Source organism: Diadema antillarum, unplaced genomic scaffold (genome assembly GCF_040938485.1).
Source record: "Diadema antillarum isolate AM-2024a unplaced genomic scaffold, OU_Dant_1.0 seq00000768_RagTag, whole genome shotgun sequence".
NCBI classification, from domain to species: Eukaryota; Metazoa; Echinodermata; class Echinoidea; order Diadematoida; family Diadematidae; genus Diadema; species Diadema antillarum.
The window spans coordinates 2,336,965-2,357,550 of record NW_027271658.1 but is presented as its reverse complement, the minus strand read 5'-3'; the positions used below and the strand labels follow the sequence as shown (position 1 = coordinate 2,357,550).

General features: G+C 38.5%; 2 protein-coding genes across 2 annotated transcripts in view; both read right to left on the bottom strand.

The window, feature by feature from the left end:
* Positions 1-322: 322 nt before the first annotated feature.
* LOC139738794 (centromere protein V-like) lies at positions 323-5,732 on the bottom strand. The gene is made up of 4 exons (XM_071649433.1): positions 5,620-5,732; positions 3,718-3,787; positions 1,605-1,719; positions 323-444 (listed from the first exon to the last, which is right to left on the bottom strand). Exons 1-4 carry the CDS (start codon positions 5,730-5,732, stop codon positions 323-325), a joined length of 420 nt encoding a protein of 139 aa, XP_071505534.1.
* Positions 5,733-19,591: 13,859 nt separating this feature from the next.
* LOC139738806 (D-beta-hydroxybutyrate dehydrogenase, mitochondrial-like) overlaps positions 19,592-20,586 on the bottom strand; it is a 49,355-nt gene continuing 48,360 nt past the window's right edge. Inside the window, exon 3 of the mRNA XM_071649443.1 lies at positions 19,592-20,389. Coding sequence (XP_071505544.1) covers positions 19,929-20,389 — 461 coding nt within the window. The 3' untranslated portion in view covers positions 19,592-19,928. The remainder of the gene's footprint in view (positions 20,390-20,586) is intronic.

Sequence of the window (20,586 nt, the reverse complement as noted above, 5' to 3'; positions counted from 1 at the left end):
ACAGATTGAAATTATATTTGAGAAAATCGAGGGCAAGAACAAGTGTGTTCCTTCTCTCTTTGTACAGGGTATATTGTAAGAATACGATGTATGAGTAGGCCTATCACTATATTAGGCGTGATGGAACCAAACCTAGAGGGGCAGGAGGGAGTACGTCATCACAAAGAAAAAAGAAGATAAAACAAGATATTACGCGATAAAAAGTCACTTGCTGACATGTGAATGTCCATGAAGTTGATATTTATTGAATTTCACTCAAACTTTTCTTGATCTCATCCGGTTGGGATAGTCATATTTTGTTTTCTCTGAGATATTCTTCCCTTCAAGATTCCAGATTGTGTGAACCTCCAAGAGTTTCAAATGCAGCCTCCCAATTCCGTCCATCAAACGTCTGTAGTGTCTGGCCTTCCAGGGTGCCTTCGTCAAGACAGTGGGGACTGACGGCTTAAAGGGAAACATGTGACATGGCACTTTAAAGGGTAAGGCTAGTAACTGATCAGTGGGAATCAGTGGAAATGCTGGGAGATGATTATTCCAATCCTTATGGGATTCATTCAAGAGTTCATTGTATATCTATTGTTGTGTGAAAATGATTTGATTCAGAATGGTCTCATATTCAAGTAATGTGCAGTTTAATGCTTCCAGGTTAGCGTCCCTGGTCAGTGACGGAGCATTAAATGAATGAATCCCATAAGGATTGGAACAATCATCTCCCTGCATTTCCACTGATTCCCACTGATCAGTTACTAGCCTTCCCCTTTAATACTGTCAAGCGGTAGTTATCTACAATTGTATCTAGTCATAAAGTGATCATATTGATTGTAGCTTTGGCGTGCATAACGGCAAAGATTGAAATTAAAAAAAAAATGCAGTGAAATAGCAAAAAACAAGAATTCCTAATAAGACTCTTATCATTCAGCCATAGATAATTTGGCAAATTCATTAAGTGCCATGTTTGACACTGCGCTCACTTTCAAAGCCATTTCGAGACACTTAAGCAGAGAGTTAAAAAAAAACCCCATTGTTCACAGCTGTAAGACAGAAGAGAACCTATAGATCATCACGGACACATGTCAAAACATATCTTAATATACAAATCACTGAGAGTCGCACTTAAATGTCTGCTGTGGACCAAACAGTATACATACCATAATACTAGTATTTCCACAAATAGACGCAATTTACAAACATTAAATTATCTAAAAGGGTGATTTACTTATAAGTCAATATTGGTTACTTCGAGTGGAAATACTCTAATGAATACTCTTGTATCGTGGGATACGAGGGCTTTGATAGAACAATTATTGTACCCTTTGTGGAAGGACACAAAAGTTTAAAATGGTAAACAATAGATTTACCCTAAGATGGGGGATGTTCCGGCCTGATTTCTTTTTCTTCTTTTTTTAACAGAAACGTTACTGAGTATTTACATTAATGGTAACACTGCGAACATTGTTGAGTCAGAAGCTGTATCAGTGAAATGGATGGTTGGTATACGCACATCGAACAGAATGAAGGAGATTGTTGTCCTCACTTGAATCAAGAAATGACTTCGTATGTAATCTCTATCGTAAAATGTAACTCCGTTTTCTCATTTCTCGTACCTTTTCCTCCTGGGTAGGCCCTGGGTGAGAAGAAACTTTGGACACCGCAGATCTTGCAGAAGACGTGCTTTGCCTGATGAGTGTTGAATGTGTAGCATGTTAATTGATCCTCACCCTGAGACATGGTTGGGAAACATAAGCGATTCAACACTAATTCAGCATACAGAAGTAGACAATTTGTGTTAAAAATAGTATAATGTGATACATGTACTGAAGTTGTTAAGCACTACACTCAGTGACCCGTCATATTTCATTTTCAAAGCTATTTCATCGTCCTCCGATTCCAATCATATTAATTCCAAGGCCAAACTTTATAACTGATAAAGGTGGCAAAGTGCATGATGAATGTTAAGTGGATAATGAGGAATAATGATAAATAGTGATATTCTCATTTTACTGCTAAATATTCATTTGAGATAAGTAATGATTTGTTCTGAATTAGGATTCAGGAACCTCTGCTAAAATGGCTTTTACGCTCGTGGATTTCACTTGCTGATAAAACTATCATAGATATTAAAAAACAGGTGGGATGCTATTTCATCTATGCGTATACAATATGTCAGCCGATGAAACCCACGAGAAATGAAAAAATAGCACGAGGAGCCTTTTTTTTTTTTTTTTTTGCTTGTCAGCTGACCCGGAAGAGGTCCATTTTTTCTAATTTCGAACTCACCCATAAAAATCCTAGGTACGGACATGGATACATACATAAATATCATATATATATATATATATATATATATATATATATATATAATTATATATGTATATGTATATATATATATATATATGTATATATATTGTAACGAAATTCGGTGGAACCGATTCGATTTAACCGTTTCGATTATAATTTGTTATGATCGATTGTGCCTATAGCATAGAAAGGGGCACTATTGGAACGTTTGGCAAATGCTGTAATGTGGTAGTGCATTATTATGAGTTTTAACATTTATTATTAGATATGTGGTTACTTGTTTGTCATGGGCAAGTTTGGATTATTTTAATACCAACTCCGGTTTAGACCGATGATACATGCCGAATTATAGTAACCATGTACAAGAGATACTGCTAAAATGTATAATCGTTGTACGAATTTTGTAACCACGCCAACATTGTAAATAACTTGAAGGACTACTGCAGGTATTTTTCTCCACGCTTACGGCCGTGCGGGATTGCCTCCTCGTTCCGCGATAGGAGGAGAGGCATATAAAGTGGACGTGTGTGACATAGTCCACAACAAGTAGCCCGTACATGATAAATTCAAATGTGTTGGTCATGTTCACTTCTACGTGTATTAAACTGAACATATGTTCCTGAACTGATCACTCCACTGTGTGTTCTTGAGAGTTCTATCACCAAGCAGCGGTGTGCAGAGTGGTGGTACATGTTCCTGAGCTGGAGCACTGTTCCTGAGAAGACCAACTAGCATGCCGTTGGATGTCGGGTATATTGGTAATGTGACTTGTCGCATAGTCCGTGCCCAATCCAAGTTCCAGTCGTCATCATTGGATTCCGGGTATAATGGTAGTGTGACTTGTCGCATAGTCCGTACCCAATCCAAGTTCCAGTCGTCACCTGAGGAAGTTGGTAACGGTGCGATGTAGCACTTTACCCCGTGCCATCAACGATACCTGTGCCACCATATGGTTGTGAAAGGTGTTCCACGTTAGCGTGACTGAGTTGGTAACAAAAGTTGGTAGCAGAACTTGGTAGCAAGAGTTGGTAGCAAAAGTTGGTAACAAAAAAGTGTACCAATTTAACATCCTCTACAAGTGACGCTTGGGAGTGACATACTTTAAGTGATGCTGAACTTGGTATGTGTGCCGCTTGTGTTGGTGAGCTGCTTCTGACACAACATAATACATGGTAGCGTACAGACTAGTAGTTTTAATAATTTAAAGGGATCGTTGTAAACTGCAACAAAACGAATCCCGCCTACTCGGCCATCCTGACACGGCTCGCGGAGGCATTTGTACAGACAGTCAAATACACTCTCTTAATTCACGACGAGAAGGCGAGTTCGTCACAATATCATATATCATATATCACATATCATATATATAAATGTATCATATATATAGATGAGAGAGATGATTATGATGTTATGAGGTACCTTCAAGATTCGAAATTGAGAGTCCGGTACGAGAAACTGTTTGTTCTGTTTCATCACGCAAATTGAGCATCTGAAAAACAAGACACACACACAAACAAACAAATAGAGGGAGAACAAAATACGATGTAACCAAATCTGTACTCATAATATGCAAATCCTTATTACCAATGTATATAGTCATAGTTTGTATCTATTGTATCCCAAGATTATGGTGGTGGAAATAACCTAATTATGATGTATTATAAGAAAGAAAGAGAGAGAGAGCGAGAGAGAGCAGAAAATCATTGGTATGTACTTCATCACATGTGGACGCCACAAAGGCCATCTCATCTGGTAGCAAAACATATCTTACGATACTTGTAAATCCTCTCGTTGTTGACGTGTGAAGTAAAATGAATGTGCGGCTTCCGGATTGATAAGGAAAATAGAAGAATGTGCAGGATACGAAATGTCTCTGGCGATTGTTTTCTCGTGCTTTTCAATTTGGTCATGTTATTTCAGTTCAATTTTTGTAACTTCCCGTCGAAGATATCAATGTTACAAAAGAGGATAAGTATCACAAGTGAAAGAGTATCAAGTTGCATGATACTGTGAAAGTAACACTCAGTGTGAGTGGATATATCCCAGATAAACCCAATTTAAACCAGTTCAGGTCAGTGTAAGCGAATCAAAACCAGTTCATTCCAATCCAAACGAACAGCTTCTTTATCTGTCTGTACCGGTAATATAATCATATCGGTGGCTTTCACTGCTAGTGTGATTACAGGGGCTGGATAGTAAATTTCATGTTTACTTAACTGAATTGTTATATCAGTGCTGTTTGGAGGCGTTTTTTTTTCACATAGTAACAAAAGTTTCCAAGATACAGTACTTGGATATCTCATACTTTTGTTCAAGGACATGTTGGGTGATTACACTCGGCAGCAAAGATAAGAAGTACAAAATAATGGACACTGGAGATCATTACTTAACCTGTTTACTGGGAATATGCCAAATAAGTACATTAGAACAATCAATGTACAGTCAATTCAACCATTCCTTCTCCTTATAGCCTGCATATAGGTCACACAATAAGTGTGCTGCGGAACAGACGGGACGAGGGCTGATTTAAAAGACACGGCTCGTAGGGGGCGGGGGTGGTAATGTGTACATTCTCTCCTTGTATTGCTCTCTTGTTATTTAGCTTCTGAAGCCGAAAAGAGTGCGTCGCTTTCTGGCTGTATCGTCACGAACAAGGTGCCTTCCTAGTCAATGTTGAACGTTCTAATCTTTCACGCTCCCTTGTTTCTTATCTGGTATTGCGGGGTTTGCTGAAACCATAGATGCACGCGCAAACATCCACTGTGAATAAAAAAACTCGTCATTGAGAAGTTCACGCATTAGGACAGAATGTGCAATACTGCTTACTGAAAATTAGTTCCCATGGAATAAAATCAGTATTTTAGATGCATAGTTCTGCGTCTCAAATGGGTATTCTCCCTGCATTCCCCTCACCTAACCTAAACAGGGATAACACTGAATGTAACAGGGACACCAGTACAAACACCTCACTCACTCACACTAATTACTGTGTGATGCGATGTTACCTGACCACTTGCACCACTCATCCCTTGACCCATCATGCTACACTACATCCCCTATCCTTACCCATAGAAAAAAGAAAAGAAATACATCCTAGATAAAGTTTTACCGTTGCAAACCTGTATGATGGGTATCAAAAGAAAATGAAGAGAATTGCTTTATTAATCAATAAAACCAGTTTCATCTATGCATGACGCACTTCACTCTTGAAGACGTTTTCCCATTTTGTAATTTGCGCTTTCAAAGGAACAACAATAATAGCGTAACAGTTCCGTCATCCTTGTATTGCCTTTCTCCTACCATCTTACGCGATTAACTTACGTGCAATCCCACACTGCCACCTTGGATGGAGCCCAAACCTCAAACCGGACAGCACCACAATGGCATCCACCGACGTGTCTCACCAAAGATTTCGCAGGCTTCTTCTCGGCCATCTCATCCACGATGACTGCAGATAGACAACCTCTGGAACTGGTTTGCTATGCTTGTGTCATACATCTCATATCTGAAATTATAATTAGATTTACCAACACAGTTTGAATTTGGCCTCAATGGTGGAATTTGATCTAGCAGCAGACTACTTGCCAGGGCTGATTAACATTGATTCAATTACAGCCTAGCACTATCATGAAAAGCATGTATTCTAACCAGATGTGTTGTAATTGACAAGAAACTGGCCTTACATGTGGTATGATCCATATTTGACTGAGATCGGTTTACTTACCGCAGAGGTCTACGTTGTGTTGTTATCCAACCCTGGAGCCTTTGCTTGCCAGTGACTGCCTTCAGACTTAATACAGAAAACTATCGAGTTGTGTATGGTGTATAATCGCATGTGATCCGTTGAGTGCACTGGTAATGCAAACAGTTCAGTTGATTGTTACGCTGGTTTAGTTTAGTGGCCTTGTACCCCCGACAGTACAAAGAGCAATAAGTTTTCGTGAATGGATGCGATTCGTAGCACATGCATCATATTTCCGTACAAAAGTGCAAAAAGTGTTGTCTACAAAGCAAATTATTTATCTCCTACTCTAAAACTTCTCACGTTGTCAAGGGGCAAGAGAAAAGAGGAAGATAAGGTGGTAAAGAATGACATTTTAATGCAAGATACTTTGACTGGAAAACAGGATTGCTGAGGCAGCATTTGCTTCAGAGACTGTTAAAGGCTCGGTCACAAATACCATTAAGAACTGCTACGAACGCCGTATGAACGATTTGTAGACAATTTCGTAAGATCTTCTGAAGAAGGCCGTACGAAACCAGCGTTCGTAGACCGTTCGTAGACCGTTCGTAAGTTCGTAGCCTGGTCGATGGTCTTGTCCAAGATTTTTTTTAACTTCGTCCGAAACCCTCTCTTCGTAAGGAGTCGTACAAACGTAACAACTACGCAAGATTTTGCATTGTCGAGATACAATTCTTGAAGCCTTAAATTCTTACGATGATTGTAAGAACGCCGTAAGTTGTTCATAGAGGACTCTTACGTCTTTCGTAAGAATGCCTTACGAACAGAGATTCGTACGGCGTTCTTATGAACAACTTTTCGAGTTTGTAAGGCGTTCGTAAGGGACTCGTAAGTCGTAGGTACACAGTTTGTTCTTGCGAATTAAACAGCGTTCGTACGAAATTCGTAAGAAGGCCGTAAGAATCTGTGCCCCCATCTACGAATCTCTACGAACTCCAGAATTCGTACGAACAGTGACATTCGTACGAACGCATCGTTCGTACGAACCTTTGTGACCGTAGCTTAAGCGTGTCAGTATCCCAAATGTACATCGTGCGCCTTTTGTGGCACGAACCCCCTTTACTCGTGTGACAAGGCAGGCAGGAATCCATATAGTCATGTATTTGCCCTCTCAGTAAGATTGCTGTCACACTGTCCTGAAATTGACACAAGATGGCAATACGAATATGGGATTGTTAGTTCATTGCAAACTTGACCCTGAACTTGGTCATCAGCGAATCAACAGCCGAAGCAAGTATGATACCTGACACAAGATGGCACCCGAACCACAAGCGAAGGCTATACGAAAATGTGAATATTTATTAAGATGTGTATGAGAAGTACACACGAAGGAAACACAATGGCTACACGAATACTTTACCACCTCTCACGAAGTTGCTGCTTGAGCAAGGAGCTACTATATACACCAGTAGCCCCATGGATTGAGCCTGAGAAACTCTACTGGCGGTCTTACGATGGCTAAGATGATCCGATATTTATGCGGAACCAAATTGGAACATTTCCTTTATCATGTATAATCTTTGCTCAAAAACGTATTTCGGAACAGTGTGACGCCTGTCTAATTGATGAGGTACCTGGCAGGTAAATACGAGACAAAAGATATAAAACATTTTTTTCTATGAACACAAGCTCTGTTTTTTTATGTTGCCGGTCTGCAAGCTTCTGGTGAGGTTATTGTATCCCCCGAACAGCGACATTTTTTTCTTTATTTTTTTTTTTTTTTAGGGGGAGGTGAGCACTCTACCGGCTGAAGGTGCATTATGGTAAAACGAAGACGCCTATCGTTTTTGGTGGTGGCGACCTCGCTCGTTCCGTGTATATACACAAAAAGGTAAAGTTTTAAGAGTTTGCTTGTGTGCGCGATACTGGCAGTGTCTCTCGACCGATTCTTTTTTTTTTTCAAATTTGGTATGTGAACGTATCATAGTCAAATCTAAACATCTATCTCTAAGTAATGCTGTCCCCAATGTTCCACCTTTTACAAGGTCAAAGGTTATCCTGATCAGGTCAAAATTTGCAAAAATGCTTATTAATGCAATACCTTGATTGTTACTCGACGGATTTTATTTAGGCTTGCCAAGGACGTGTATGGGTGGTCATTCTACATGTAGGACACATCCGTTTGTGGTGACGGCGCCCTCAGTGTTCGACTTGTACGCTGTCTTATTTCTTTTACGTACTCTATCAGCCACATTTCTTGTCGGATTTTACGCAATCTTTCTATGGAGGTTTAGGGCTCACACCTGTAAATAACATGGAATGTCCCAGACCCCTTCACAAATTCGTACCAAAGATACCAAAATGAATGAAGAAAAAATTTAATTAAAAATCATTGATGCAGTTTGGCATAAAACTAAATAGCTGCAGACATTGAGTATGAATTCCTTTACAAACTGCATTTTGGTTTGAAGATGAAAGCTTTTCTCATGGAATTTGAAGGGACTATATTTCATTGGGGGTGCATGTACAGAAAATAGGTGATTTTTTTTTAGTGAAAAGAACTCGTAGTCTGGCTTTGCGGACCCTTGGACAGAGTTTGAGCTGAATTAAGAACCCGCCTTGGAAATTTGATGGATGACAGGGTATAGCTCACTTATCCAGGTAAGTGAAAATGAAACACCTCATGTCTCCCAGCTATTTTACAGAAATTTTTGAATGTTGAATTTTAACAAACGTCTCTATGGGGAATCATTTACCCGTGTGAGCCCTATAGAGAATGCACGCAATGCACACAAGTCAATGGGAAGTATTCATCCCATACAAGCTCTGCTGGTCTATGTTGATCTATTCTGTCAAATCCCTCCCCCCTACCCCTCCCCCTTCCCCCTCTACCCCCTACCTCTGCTTAACTACAATTTGTTTTCTTATTATGTTTTTGTGGTACTAGATCTTAGTATAGTAGTCATCAGTATCACATAACTTTAGAATGATTGTGGCATTTTAATGTATTTCTTTGTTTGGGCTACCACTGAAACAGCTCAAAATACATAAAGTTAATCTGTTTGATAAATCAAAGTGTTTTACAGTACTTTGTAGGTAATAAGGTGATGATGACACCCCCTTAATCAAGGATAACTGCCTGCATCTATGTATTCATCTTATGAAAAACTAATAAAAACTGCAAGATTTATTTTTGAAAAAAACCCCAAAGGGCATTATTTTCAAGTGTCCCTTTGAGAAGCTTTACAACCCTGCAATGTGTAATTTCTCACATGATGTAGGGGCAAATACCGTCAAAAACTCATTTATGATGTTAAAAACTCAACTAAGAAATATGACCTCTACTATATGAGGGGGGAGGGTTGAAGGTAACAATTAAAGGGAAATTCCAGACGATTTTCATAATTCTACATCATGTAGTACATTAATTTTAACAAACGTAGTACATTAATTTTAACAAACGTCTCTATGGGGAATCATTTACCCGTGTGAGCCCTATAGAGAATGCACGCAATGCACACAAGTCAATGGGAAGTATTCATCCCATACAAGCTCTGCTGGTCTATGTTGATCTATTCTGTCAAATCCCTCCCCCTACCCCCCCCCCCCTTCCCCCTCTACCCCCTACCTCTGCTTAACTACAATCTGTTTTCTTATTATGTTCTTGTGGTACTAGATCTTAGTATAGTAGTCATCAGTATCACATAACTTTAGAATGATTGTGGCATTTTAATGTATTTCTTTGTTTGGGCTACCACTGAAACAGCTCAAAATACATAAAGTTAATCTGTTTGATAAATCAAAGTGTTTTACAGTACTTTGTAGGTAATAAGGTGATGATGACACCCCCTTAATCAAGGATAACTGCCTGCATCTATGTATTCATCTTATGAAAACTAATAAAAACTGCAAGATTTATTTTTGAAAAAAAAACCCAAAGGGCATTATTTTCAAAAGTGTCCCTTTGAGAAGCTTTACAACCCTGCAATGTGTAATTTCTCATATAATGTAGGGGCAAATACCGTCAAAAACTCATTTATGATGTTAAAAACTCAACTAAGAAATATGACCTCTACTATATGAGGGGGAAGGGTTGAAGGTAGCAATTAAAGGGAAATTCCAGACGATTTTCATGATTTCACATCATGTAGTACATTAATCGACAACTCCAGGTATAGATTTGTGGAATTTGTTGTGGTTCTTGATCAGAGAAACAATACTTTGAAAAACCTTCAACAAATTACACTGAACAAGGATGATGACATAGGAGGTTCACATATTTCAGAAATGTAGCTGTGCAATTCCATTACAATACCACTTGCTTGCGAGTTCATCTGTGTATAATCTATGCATGTCTTCTTCTTTTATTCTGTTTCCATGAGCCCCAACTCATGCATTCCTATGGTGACTCTGCTATGTCATCATCCATGTTCATTGTAATTTGTTCTGAATTTTGAAAATATTCTTATTCTTCATCCCAGCTATCATAAATTCTGAAACTCTGTCCTCAGTATAACTAATTTATAGTTGTTCAAATGTAAAATCTGAAAATCATCCGGAGGTCTCCTTTAATGTTTTCATTGACAGCGCCCTCATTGTTCTGACTTTTGTATGATGCCATGTCATATTTCTTGTATGAGGTGTTACAAAAAACATTCCCACTATTGATCCTTAAAAGTTTGAAATTTATTTATCAGATAACACTGTCATTGATATGAGTAATAGCTGAATAGTGTATAATTTAGTTGGAAATGATTTGAATATGAAAGCATAAATCAGTTTCATTAAATCCATGATTAATCTTAAAGTTAGGTTCCAGATTTTGGTCAAATTTTAACCCTCTGTACAAAATTTGAACTTTACACATGACATAACGATGTGTATGTGAGTGTGTGCTTACAATGACCCTAAACAATGGACATGAATACTACGAATACCACATTTTCAGAGCTCTGCTGACTAGGTACATGATTGCTTTATTAATAATTCATGATAAACGTATATATCATCGGTTGCCAAAGGGTCAAGCTTATAGCTTACTATTGGCGACCGTTCTGTATGGTAATTCATAACGCATGTACTGTAATTATGTCACAGATGTATGTGTAATCAAAAAATTTTGAAATTGTAGAAACTAGCTATAATGAGTATCACATTTGTATATAAATTATTATGTTTGATAATATTGATTAAAAAATTGTAAATGATGCCACACGGAGAATAAATAAATCAAATCAAATCAAATGATGGATTACCCTGGGCACTGCTAATCTAATTTATGGAAAAGGGTGAAATGTTTGCACATGAAGAAAGTAAGCCTGCATACACTACATTAGCTGAGGATGAACAAAGTCTAGTTGTGATAGTGGAATTCCTCATGAATAGAATAATAAAGCATTCAACCCTTATGGCCATTGTCAAGGAACATTGTCTGGATGTTAACCACACACTCCCGTACACATCAATTACGACCCCTGTGCAAAAATAAAACTTTGTACAGAGGGTTGAAAATAGAGCAAAATCTGAACCCTAACTTCAAAATAAATTTTGAATTTAATGAAACTGATTTATGCTTTCATTTCCAAATTACCTCAAAATTGTACACTATTAAGCTATTGCTCACATCAATGTCAGTGTTATCTGATGTGTATAATTTTAACTATTAAAGATCAAAAGTGGGAAATGTTTTTGTGACACCTAGTATGTGCTATACCAGCTGCATTTCTCGTCGGATTTCATTGTATCCCGCGACAGTTGCCATATCATATCACATTTTGGCCTTAAAAAAACCCCGAAAAACATCCAGATGGGATATTGGCGGACCGGTTCGGGGATGCTTGTCCTCGAACGGATCCCCCGGCCGAGTGCTCTAGTTTTCCTTGATTATAATTGTGAACATATTTATATTTCCCTTGGGCGCTTTCATAATATAGTGTGTGCAAGCCTATTGATTATGATTTTAAAAAAGAAATAACGGATGCTACTTGTGTAGCGCACTTCGATACAAATAATGAAGCATACATGACATCATACACAGAAACAGAAGTGTACATAAACAAAAATTAGAAAGTAAGGAATGGATTATTAAATGTTGAATCAGTACTCTTTGAATTGGTTTCTTTTCTCTCTTTCTTTCTTTCTTGTCTGTTGCGGGAGATTATATCAAAGTGAGCGTTTGGCTTTTTGTACAAGAAATATTTGTGCATCTGCTAAAGAAAGTAAGTTTCGGGTTGATTTGTGCGATGTAATTGATTTACTCATATGATCAGGAGAAGACGAATAGATTGCATGATGAATCATCATGATAATTGTTCAGAGATTCGTTTGTCTACTGGAAGCCATTGCAGAGACTTAGCACTGAAGATATATGGTCTGATTTTTTTAGTGAACGTAAAGAGGCTATAGCTGAAAATTTTAAGTCGTCTGAGTTTAGATATTTCTTTCTTTAGGAGGTAAATTGTAGAGGATTGAAAAAAAATGTTATCAAATCTAAGCGAGAAGAGATCGAATCAAGTAGCAAAACATCGGTCGTTTCTTAAGGAAGGTACTATTATGTGTGTGTGTACATATATATATTGATATATACATACATATATATATATATATATATATATATATATATATATATATATATATATATATATATATAGGGAGAGAGAGGGAGAGAGAGTAAGTAGTCCGGGTGTTGGTAAAATAATACTAAAAATAGAACAGAGTTCAAGTTCATCTTGTCAATACCAACAGTTTATTTTGACACAAATTTTTTGGCGATCCACCCTTTCTCAAGTGTTCTTGATTCTATGAAGACAGTGATTCAAGTGTTCTCTTAGAATCAAGAACACTTGAGAAAGGGCAAATCGCCCGAAAATTTATGTATATATATATGTGTGTGTGTGTGTGTGTGTGCGTGCGTGTGTGTGTGTGTGCGTGTGTGTGTGTGTGTGCGTGTGAGTGTGTCACATTCCCATAACGCCATATTCGTTTACATGTATAAACAGAAAGAAATTATGACAACATGCAAAGTAAAGTTTGTAGAATTACACAAACCACTCCACAGACCCGTTTTATTATAAGAATGTTCATAACCATATACAGTGAGATATATAATAATTTGCATATAATGGACACAGCATATCACAAGAGGAAATATTACTAAAGTCTATTAGATTACGCGACCTAGGTAAAAGCATCGTTACTTCCGTTTTCCTCTGTAGTTATCTTATATGTATGTATGTATATATATATATATATATATATATATATATATATATATATATACATATACATACATATTGGACAATACGCCTACCAACAGACGATCAATTTTTTTTTCTGACGGGAAAGAGAAGAAGAGGACACCACAATAATGTAAACCTGCATGGATATCCTTAACCTTGACGCAGAATCAGGTTCTTATATCAGCTTGCCATATTAGCTGACGTAGTAGCATTGTTTCCATTGGCAGTTACTTCTTGCTAAATAGTACCATTCCAATTATATCCTGTACACATATGCGTCTGCATCCAGTAGTTTGGTTGCAGCAGTTCTTGATCTTATCATGATCCCTTCACATTGACGTCTACAACGTGGATGTCAGAAAAAGAAGTCTGGTTTTAGACCCATTTTTCAAGTTCACGTGGGCATGTGTTTGTTGTATTTGTGAACTACCACGTGTCCTCTCGTACAATGTTTTCGGTCTGTCCTACCTAAGGCAGTGGACGTAAGACTCATATGTTGTCCCAGAGCATTCATTCAAAATGTTCGTTCACGACTACCGTTTCGGATATCAAATTGGTGGTAGCAATTGTAACATGCAACGTTTGCAATAATCTTCCCTCTTCATCGGAATAAGTGACATGGGGGGGGGGGTACGCAGCAAAGTAGCGGTATGTGTCGTTAAAAAACAAAGCTATGCTGAAATCAGCTTGTGTTTTGTTGTTTTGTTTTTAGAGAGGGTATGTTTTTCCTACAATACGGTACAACCTTCCATTTCGGACAGATTTCATCATTCCATGACCTGTTATTCATTTTTTTAGTGGAACTAAAGAATTAATACATTTTATGAGTATACAAAACAACGCATACCAATTCCTCCGATCAAAAACCACCTCCCATATAATATACATCTTGGAATCTTCCACGAGTTGGACTTCGAATGTTATAATTATAAGAAGAATAAGTCTCAAATACGCCTTCTTGTTGGATCTACAGATGGCGTATTTGAGACTCGTTCTTCTTATATATATATATATTTATATATATATATATATATATATATATATACATATATATATATATATACATATGTATATATATATACATATATAATCTTACCTTCCAGGGGATAGTTGTTTTATTAGAAATATTCATCACGAAGCACAAATGGAAAGTTAGATTTGTCTTAGCAAAACACAAACATAAGTCAACATTGTATCTTTATATACTTTTTACACTCAGTTACGCGTTAAACCTCATTAAAGCAAATTGTATACATGAACAGAACCACGGATACTGGTTGAACAATGAAATAACGTTCGTATATTACTATTGTTTGTGATTACTTAGTGACATCTAGCTCATTGCATACAGGAATCGTTTGTACTAAATTTTTAGCACTATATGGCGGCTTTCCATATCTTGGGTTTTATGCAGCAGATTAATTTCCAAGCGCTACTCTGGATCTAGAATTTGTCGTGCAAAACTATACGGTTTTTGTTACATAAATAATCGCATGAAGATAAATCCACATAATCACTTAGCCTTCATGATGTGAAGGATCCATTGAGGTTTCACTGAAGTCAATGATGTATGATATCATTCGTATTTCATTTAACCTCGGTACAATGTCTCCTCTTTGTTAGCTACCAATACCACTTATCCCTTATCATTTACATTGTCTTGTAGATATAGTGGTTCCTCAGTAAAGCCCTTCATGACTTTCTTGCATCACATTGTTTTAAGTTTGAATTTCAATAGCTGGTTTACTATTTCCTTTTGTTTAAACGATCATGGCAAATACTTCATGCGTAATGAAATCGAAGAAGGCATATCACGAGTTGCAAGAATAGAATAGCAAGCAAGCAGGGTGGCAAGAGAATCAGATAATTGAAGTGCAAGATGGCTGTTCCAAAGTAATACTAGTATACTAAAAATGTGCAACTCCTAAAGTGAGCTTGTTACGTAAAAAACAAAAAATAAAAAACACACACCTTTTCAATAAATTAGGGGTTAAGTCTGGCCTCTGCTTCCCTGATCTCAGTAATCACACGGCTTTAAATGCATTATTAATCTCATGTGATTTTTTTTTAATTCAGATTTTCGAAGACATGTTGATTGAGATAATGGAGCAGTTGTATGAACGTAATTTATCTCACACCAAATGTAAAGGGAATTTCCAGGAATAGCTCAGTGGCAGTGTGGAACGTGAAGGGTTACCATTGCAGCAATGAAGACAAAATTTAAAAGATGAAAAGTGTTTAAAGTGCGGTGGGTTTCAAGCCCTCGGACATTATAGTATTCAGAGCGCGAGGGCACTATTATACACATGTATTTTATTTATTCATGTAACCTTAAAGCCCGTTTAGGAGAAAGCGACTGTTCTATTGTTTATTATCATTATCATTAGATCTACAGGTTTTATTTGGAGCTCAGTGCGCTACACTTGGTAGGCAATCGTGACAGGAGGAACGGCCGTGATTTAATTTACTTGTAGCCCTTTATTGCCAGTGATCAGCGAGTCTGCTTATAGGCTATTGATGTGAAATCTCAGCTGATAGATTAATTGATAGATCACAGGAAGACATATCTGTCATGATATCGCATGACATAAAACTAAGGAAATACTTCCCTATTCTTTGTTTAACTCGCCGGGTATTTGAGCTAGAAGAAACTGACATAAAAAGCCGCCATATTAAGCTGGGAATATGAATGGGTTTTCTCAGACAAAACAGAAGAAAATCTGCAAACTCCATTCTTGCGGTGGACAGTGCATTGGAAGGAAGACAAGCTTGTGGGTTTCTCTAGAGGGCATTTCGATTTGGCAAATCAGACTTTAAAGGACTTGAACAATTTAAAATCTACACATTCCGGTAAAATGGTAGCACATCTCTTGATTCATATAGTATTGCGACAAATATCAGTGGTGATATCAAGTACCAATTTGATGGAATAAAGTTACGTCGTACTCCGAGAAGAATAGACGAAGTTCATTTAAACTCACTGCAAATAAGTAGCTGGTTGATACACTAGTCAGTCGCAGTCAATAAAGCCAGAAAAAAAAAACCTACCACGCACTGGTATGTCAGTCAGTAAAATGGTGTCGACTATATACTGTATATCATACATATATCATCTTCCTGTTGAGATTTGATGGTTGGGATTGCATGACCAGAATTCTCTATGGGAAATCTTGCTAAAATCTAACCGTGTGTACATCATTGGGATATCCTACATTTTTCATCGAAACTCGTAATCATTGAAAGAAATATAGCCTTAAACAAATACATACTGCTACTAAACGTTTTCGACGTGCACTCTTCGGAGTAGAACCGCACGTATGAAACAAGAAGCGCGAATATAACAATACATACAAAAAGCTGGTAACTCTTCATCTGCTATCGCTCAGCACTTACTGACTAGTCGCGCATGCGCTGAGCATTTCACCTCGTCACAGTTTCGCATAGTCAGTAGAGCCCGGAGCGACGCTCACCTGCGTATGCTTGAGGCTACATTCATTCAACTGACCAGTCCTATTCTATGCAGGCAAAAGGAGTTTGTACGCACATTGGCGCTCTTTTGATTTAGATTCTGACTCATGTTGACGTCAGCCAATCAACGTACGCACTGTTTCGCTTGAATGGTTTGCTCGTTTTGTATATAATTATTGTTATATTCGCGCTTCTTGTTTCATACGTGCGGTTCTACTCCATAGAGTGCACGTCGAAAACGTTCAGTAGCAGTATGTATTTGTCTAACGCAATTTTGAAGTTTTGTACCACCAAGCATCTCTTTGAAAGAAATATGTGACAAAGCCGTGTAGCATACTACCATCCCAGAGTAATTCGGTCAAGCTCGGTGAGGAGAGTAAAACCGATTCCGTCCTATCATTAATTTGTTCATTGCAGTACGGTATGTTACGGCACATTTTGGTAAATTGCACATTTTGGTAAATTACCAAAATGTGCAGTTACCAAAATGTGCCGTAACATATTACGGCACATTTTGGTAACTGCACATTTTAATAAATTTACCAAAATGTGCAGCACATTGACGGCGCATTTTGGTAACTTTCTGCTCCTCCACAATCATCATAAAAACAAATTGTAAGTGCAGTTGGTTTTTGTCCCCACCGAATGAGTTCGGTAGCCTAAAAGCCGTGTCACACCTTTCCGGGCAAGCTACGCGGGTTTGTTGCGAGTAAGGTTTTTCCAGCAGGCAGGAAAATCATCTCGCCCTTAGTTGCCCGGAGGTGCGCACGCAAGTCCGATTTAGCCGCAGCCAAGTTTTGAGCAGCACCTCGCAGGCAACTCCCACGCAGGTACTTCGCAGTCCCCGTATGCGGCCAGAACGGCCAAGATAATGACATTCTGTCATTTCTATTGGACTTCTGCCATTCCTTCAGATGAATTTCTAACTGAGTTTTCAACCCCCACGCGCCTGACACGCAGGTCACACAGAATACCCGCAAGAAGAACATAAGTAGAACGCGTCCAGCAAGTAACACACATGCACAACTCGCCCAAATCCTTGTCCGCCCTCAGAAATTGTCCGGTATGCTAGAAAATCCCCATACGCAACAAGCCCGCGTAGCTTGCCCGGAAAGGTGTGACAAGGCCTAAACATGTTTACGGGTAAAACGGATTGGCGTGCGCACCTCCGGGCGACTACGGGTTAGATACGTGCTAGGTACTGTTATGTGCGGGTCATCTGCGGGGACCTCCGGGTAGTAAAAATTGTTCTTCGCAAGTCGCACGCAAGACTTGCACGTAAGGCCGTGTCACACCTTTCCGGGCAAGCTACGCGGGCTTTTTGCGAGTAGGGATTTTCAAACGCAGGAAAATTTTCTACGGGCGGACAAGAATGTTTGCGATTTTTGCGCTTGTGTCTTACCTGCTAGACGCGTGCTGCTTACCTTCTACTTGCGTATGTTTAGTGCGACCTGCGTGATCTCGAGCCTTGAAACCGATCTGTTTTCTGTTACGAGCGACTTAAGGGTACTGCGAAGTACCTGCATTGGAGTTGCCTGCAAGGTGCTGCCGGTAAGGGTCTCCTACTGGTGTTCTGTGTGTACCCCCGCGACTTAATCGGAACATATTTTGAGCATGCTCAAGGCCTTGTCGTACCGTATCTGGGGAAGTTTTGCGGGTTGACTTGCGGGGAAGCAAATTTGTCTTGCCTATCTTTACTGTAGGACCATATCACCTTATTTCCATGACCGTATAATAACTCTCAAGCCCATCCATGGGTTTTTAGTTCAGTTACCAAAATGTGCAGATTGTCCAAAATGTGTAGGCAAATCCACTTTTAACTGCACATTTTGGTAACAGTCGATCCCGTCAGGTATAGGTGCACTATCGGCACATTTTAGTAACAAATGTTTTTAACCAAAATGTGCAGTCACCAAAATGTGCCCAAACTATACATTTTGGTAAATTGCACGTTTTGATAATTTACCATAATGTGCCGTAACACGGTATAGGAAAACCGCGTCTTTGTGTTGATAATTGGATATGAGGAATACATGAACTTGCAATGAATTATTTACCTTCCTCACTGATTTCTCCCTCCACCATGTCAATCGTGACAGAGACACTTTTTGAAAATTTACAGTGTGCAGGTTCAGCCTCATCACAAAGCAACCTAATTAATACACTTCTCATGGTGAAAATGAATACTCGGATTTTGATTGAAGTACCTATCGATCATCGCAAGGTGCTTGTTGATTTCAAATGCTTTCTTAGATTTATTTTTGGCAATTCAATTATCCCTAATTAAAAACTATTACGTTAAAGTCAATATTTACCATTTGTAGATGAAACAAAAACACAGCTTCATTGCTTTAAAATAGGTCTGAAATGTGAGTTAGGATCAGAAATAATCAATGTAAACCCGTTACAAATCAGTATAATCAACGTTTACATTTTTAAATATACAAAATGGGAACAATAGTTATAATGAAATTGTCTCTAGAATAAACCGTCAACAGTTATGGTTTATTGAGAAAAATAGTAATATCTCCTTATATTTCAGGTTTAACTGCAAAATATTTAAATGGTAGGATGTTTTGTGATACAACTGACCTACACATATGCATCTAATGAGATAACTCGAACATTTTTAAATCACAGCTCCCAATGGTAAACAATATTTTTAAATCATGAATTATGGAAACGCGAAAGCCCCATGTACAGCTTTTACACTACTGGATAATGTATCGAGAAACGAACTTTACTGTGGCTCACCAGAAATAGCAGTAATCATGTACTTAGTGCCAAACCACAACATCACTGCAGCGTGCAATTTTCTTCATGTTTATCAGTCTTTCGCGCTGTGATAGTTCTGTGCACTGTGCATGTCATAGCAGTGCGCAGCCACGGTAGCAGTTGATCCGCTTCAAACACTTACCCGCATCAACTTAGACATTGTTAGAACAGTTTATCAAAGTAAATACTTGCAGTATGATCTTCTCGACGGACGCACAGTTTATTCCAGATCTTCACTGGTGATACTAATCTTCAGACGTACAGGGGGAAAACAGTATGTCATCAACATTTTAGAAAGTGCAGAGAGAGTTTCGGATATTCTCTCTGTTAGGATGGAAATGATATGTTTCATCGTGTTACGATGGTTCTTGGCTTATTTTCAAGGCAAATATTTCCTTTCCTTATTATTCATTGTGAGAGAATTGAAAAATTTATGGAGAACATTCATAAGATCATCGGAAAATGTATCAAAACAGTAAATCCGAGATCTCCTCAGGTAGGTGCGCTATGAGAAGTGTGCGAAAGTACCAATACATGTCTTTGGGTTCATATCGTATTCGAGGATTCTCGTTAAGCAAAGCGTCGAGGAAGCAGTCGACCACAGGTGAACAGTCAGTCGAACCGAGTGTCTTCGAGAAGCGGACGATGTCGACCATGTCTGTAAAGTACTTGCCGTAGACCTCCTTCTGTTCGTCTTTCATATGTTCCCACAGCTCATCGCGCACTCGGTCGATGTTGTCGCTCGTGTAGATGTTCGTCGCCGCCATGAAGTTGCCAGGCTCCACAATGCTGACACGCACGCCGAAGCGTCGAAGCTCGTAACGTAGACACTGCGTGAAGGCCTCCACGCCGTGTTTGCTGATAGAATAATGGGCGAAACCGGCCGTGCCCTGACGCGCTAGCACACTACTGATGTTCACTATTCGACCTGAGTAAACGTTCAGACCAATGAAAGAAGGAAATCAAGAAGAGGTTAAGGGAGGGTGAGGACCAGAAAAAGATGGATAAGGAACCTTAATTATGATGGAATACTGATTGGTGAGGTAATATATGCACAGTTTGACGACTTACTTTTATAGTAGTTGCATTCATATTTCTTTTTTATTTGCTACTATAAAGATGTCT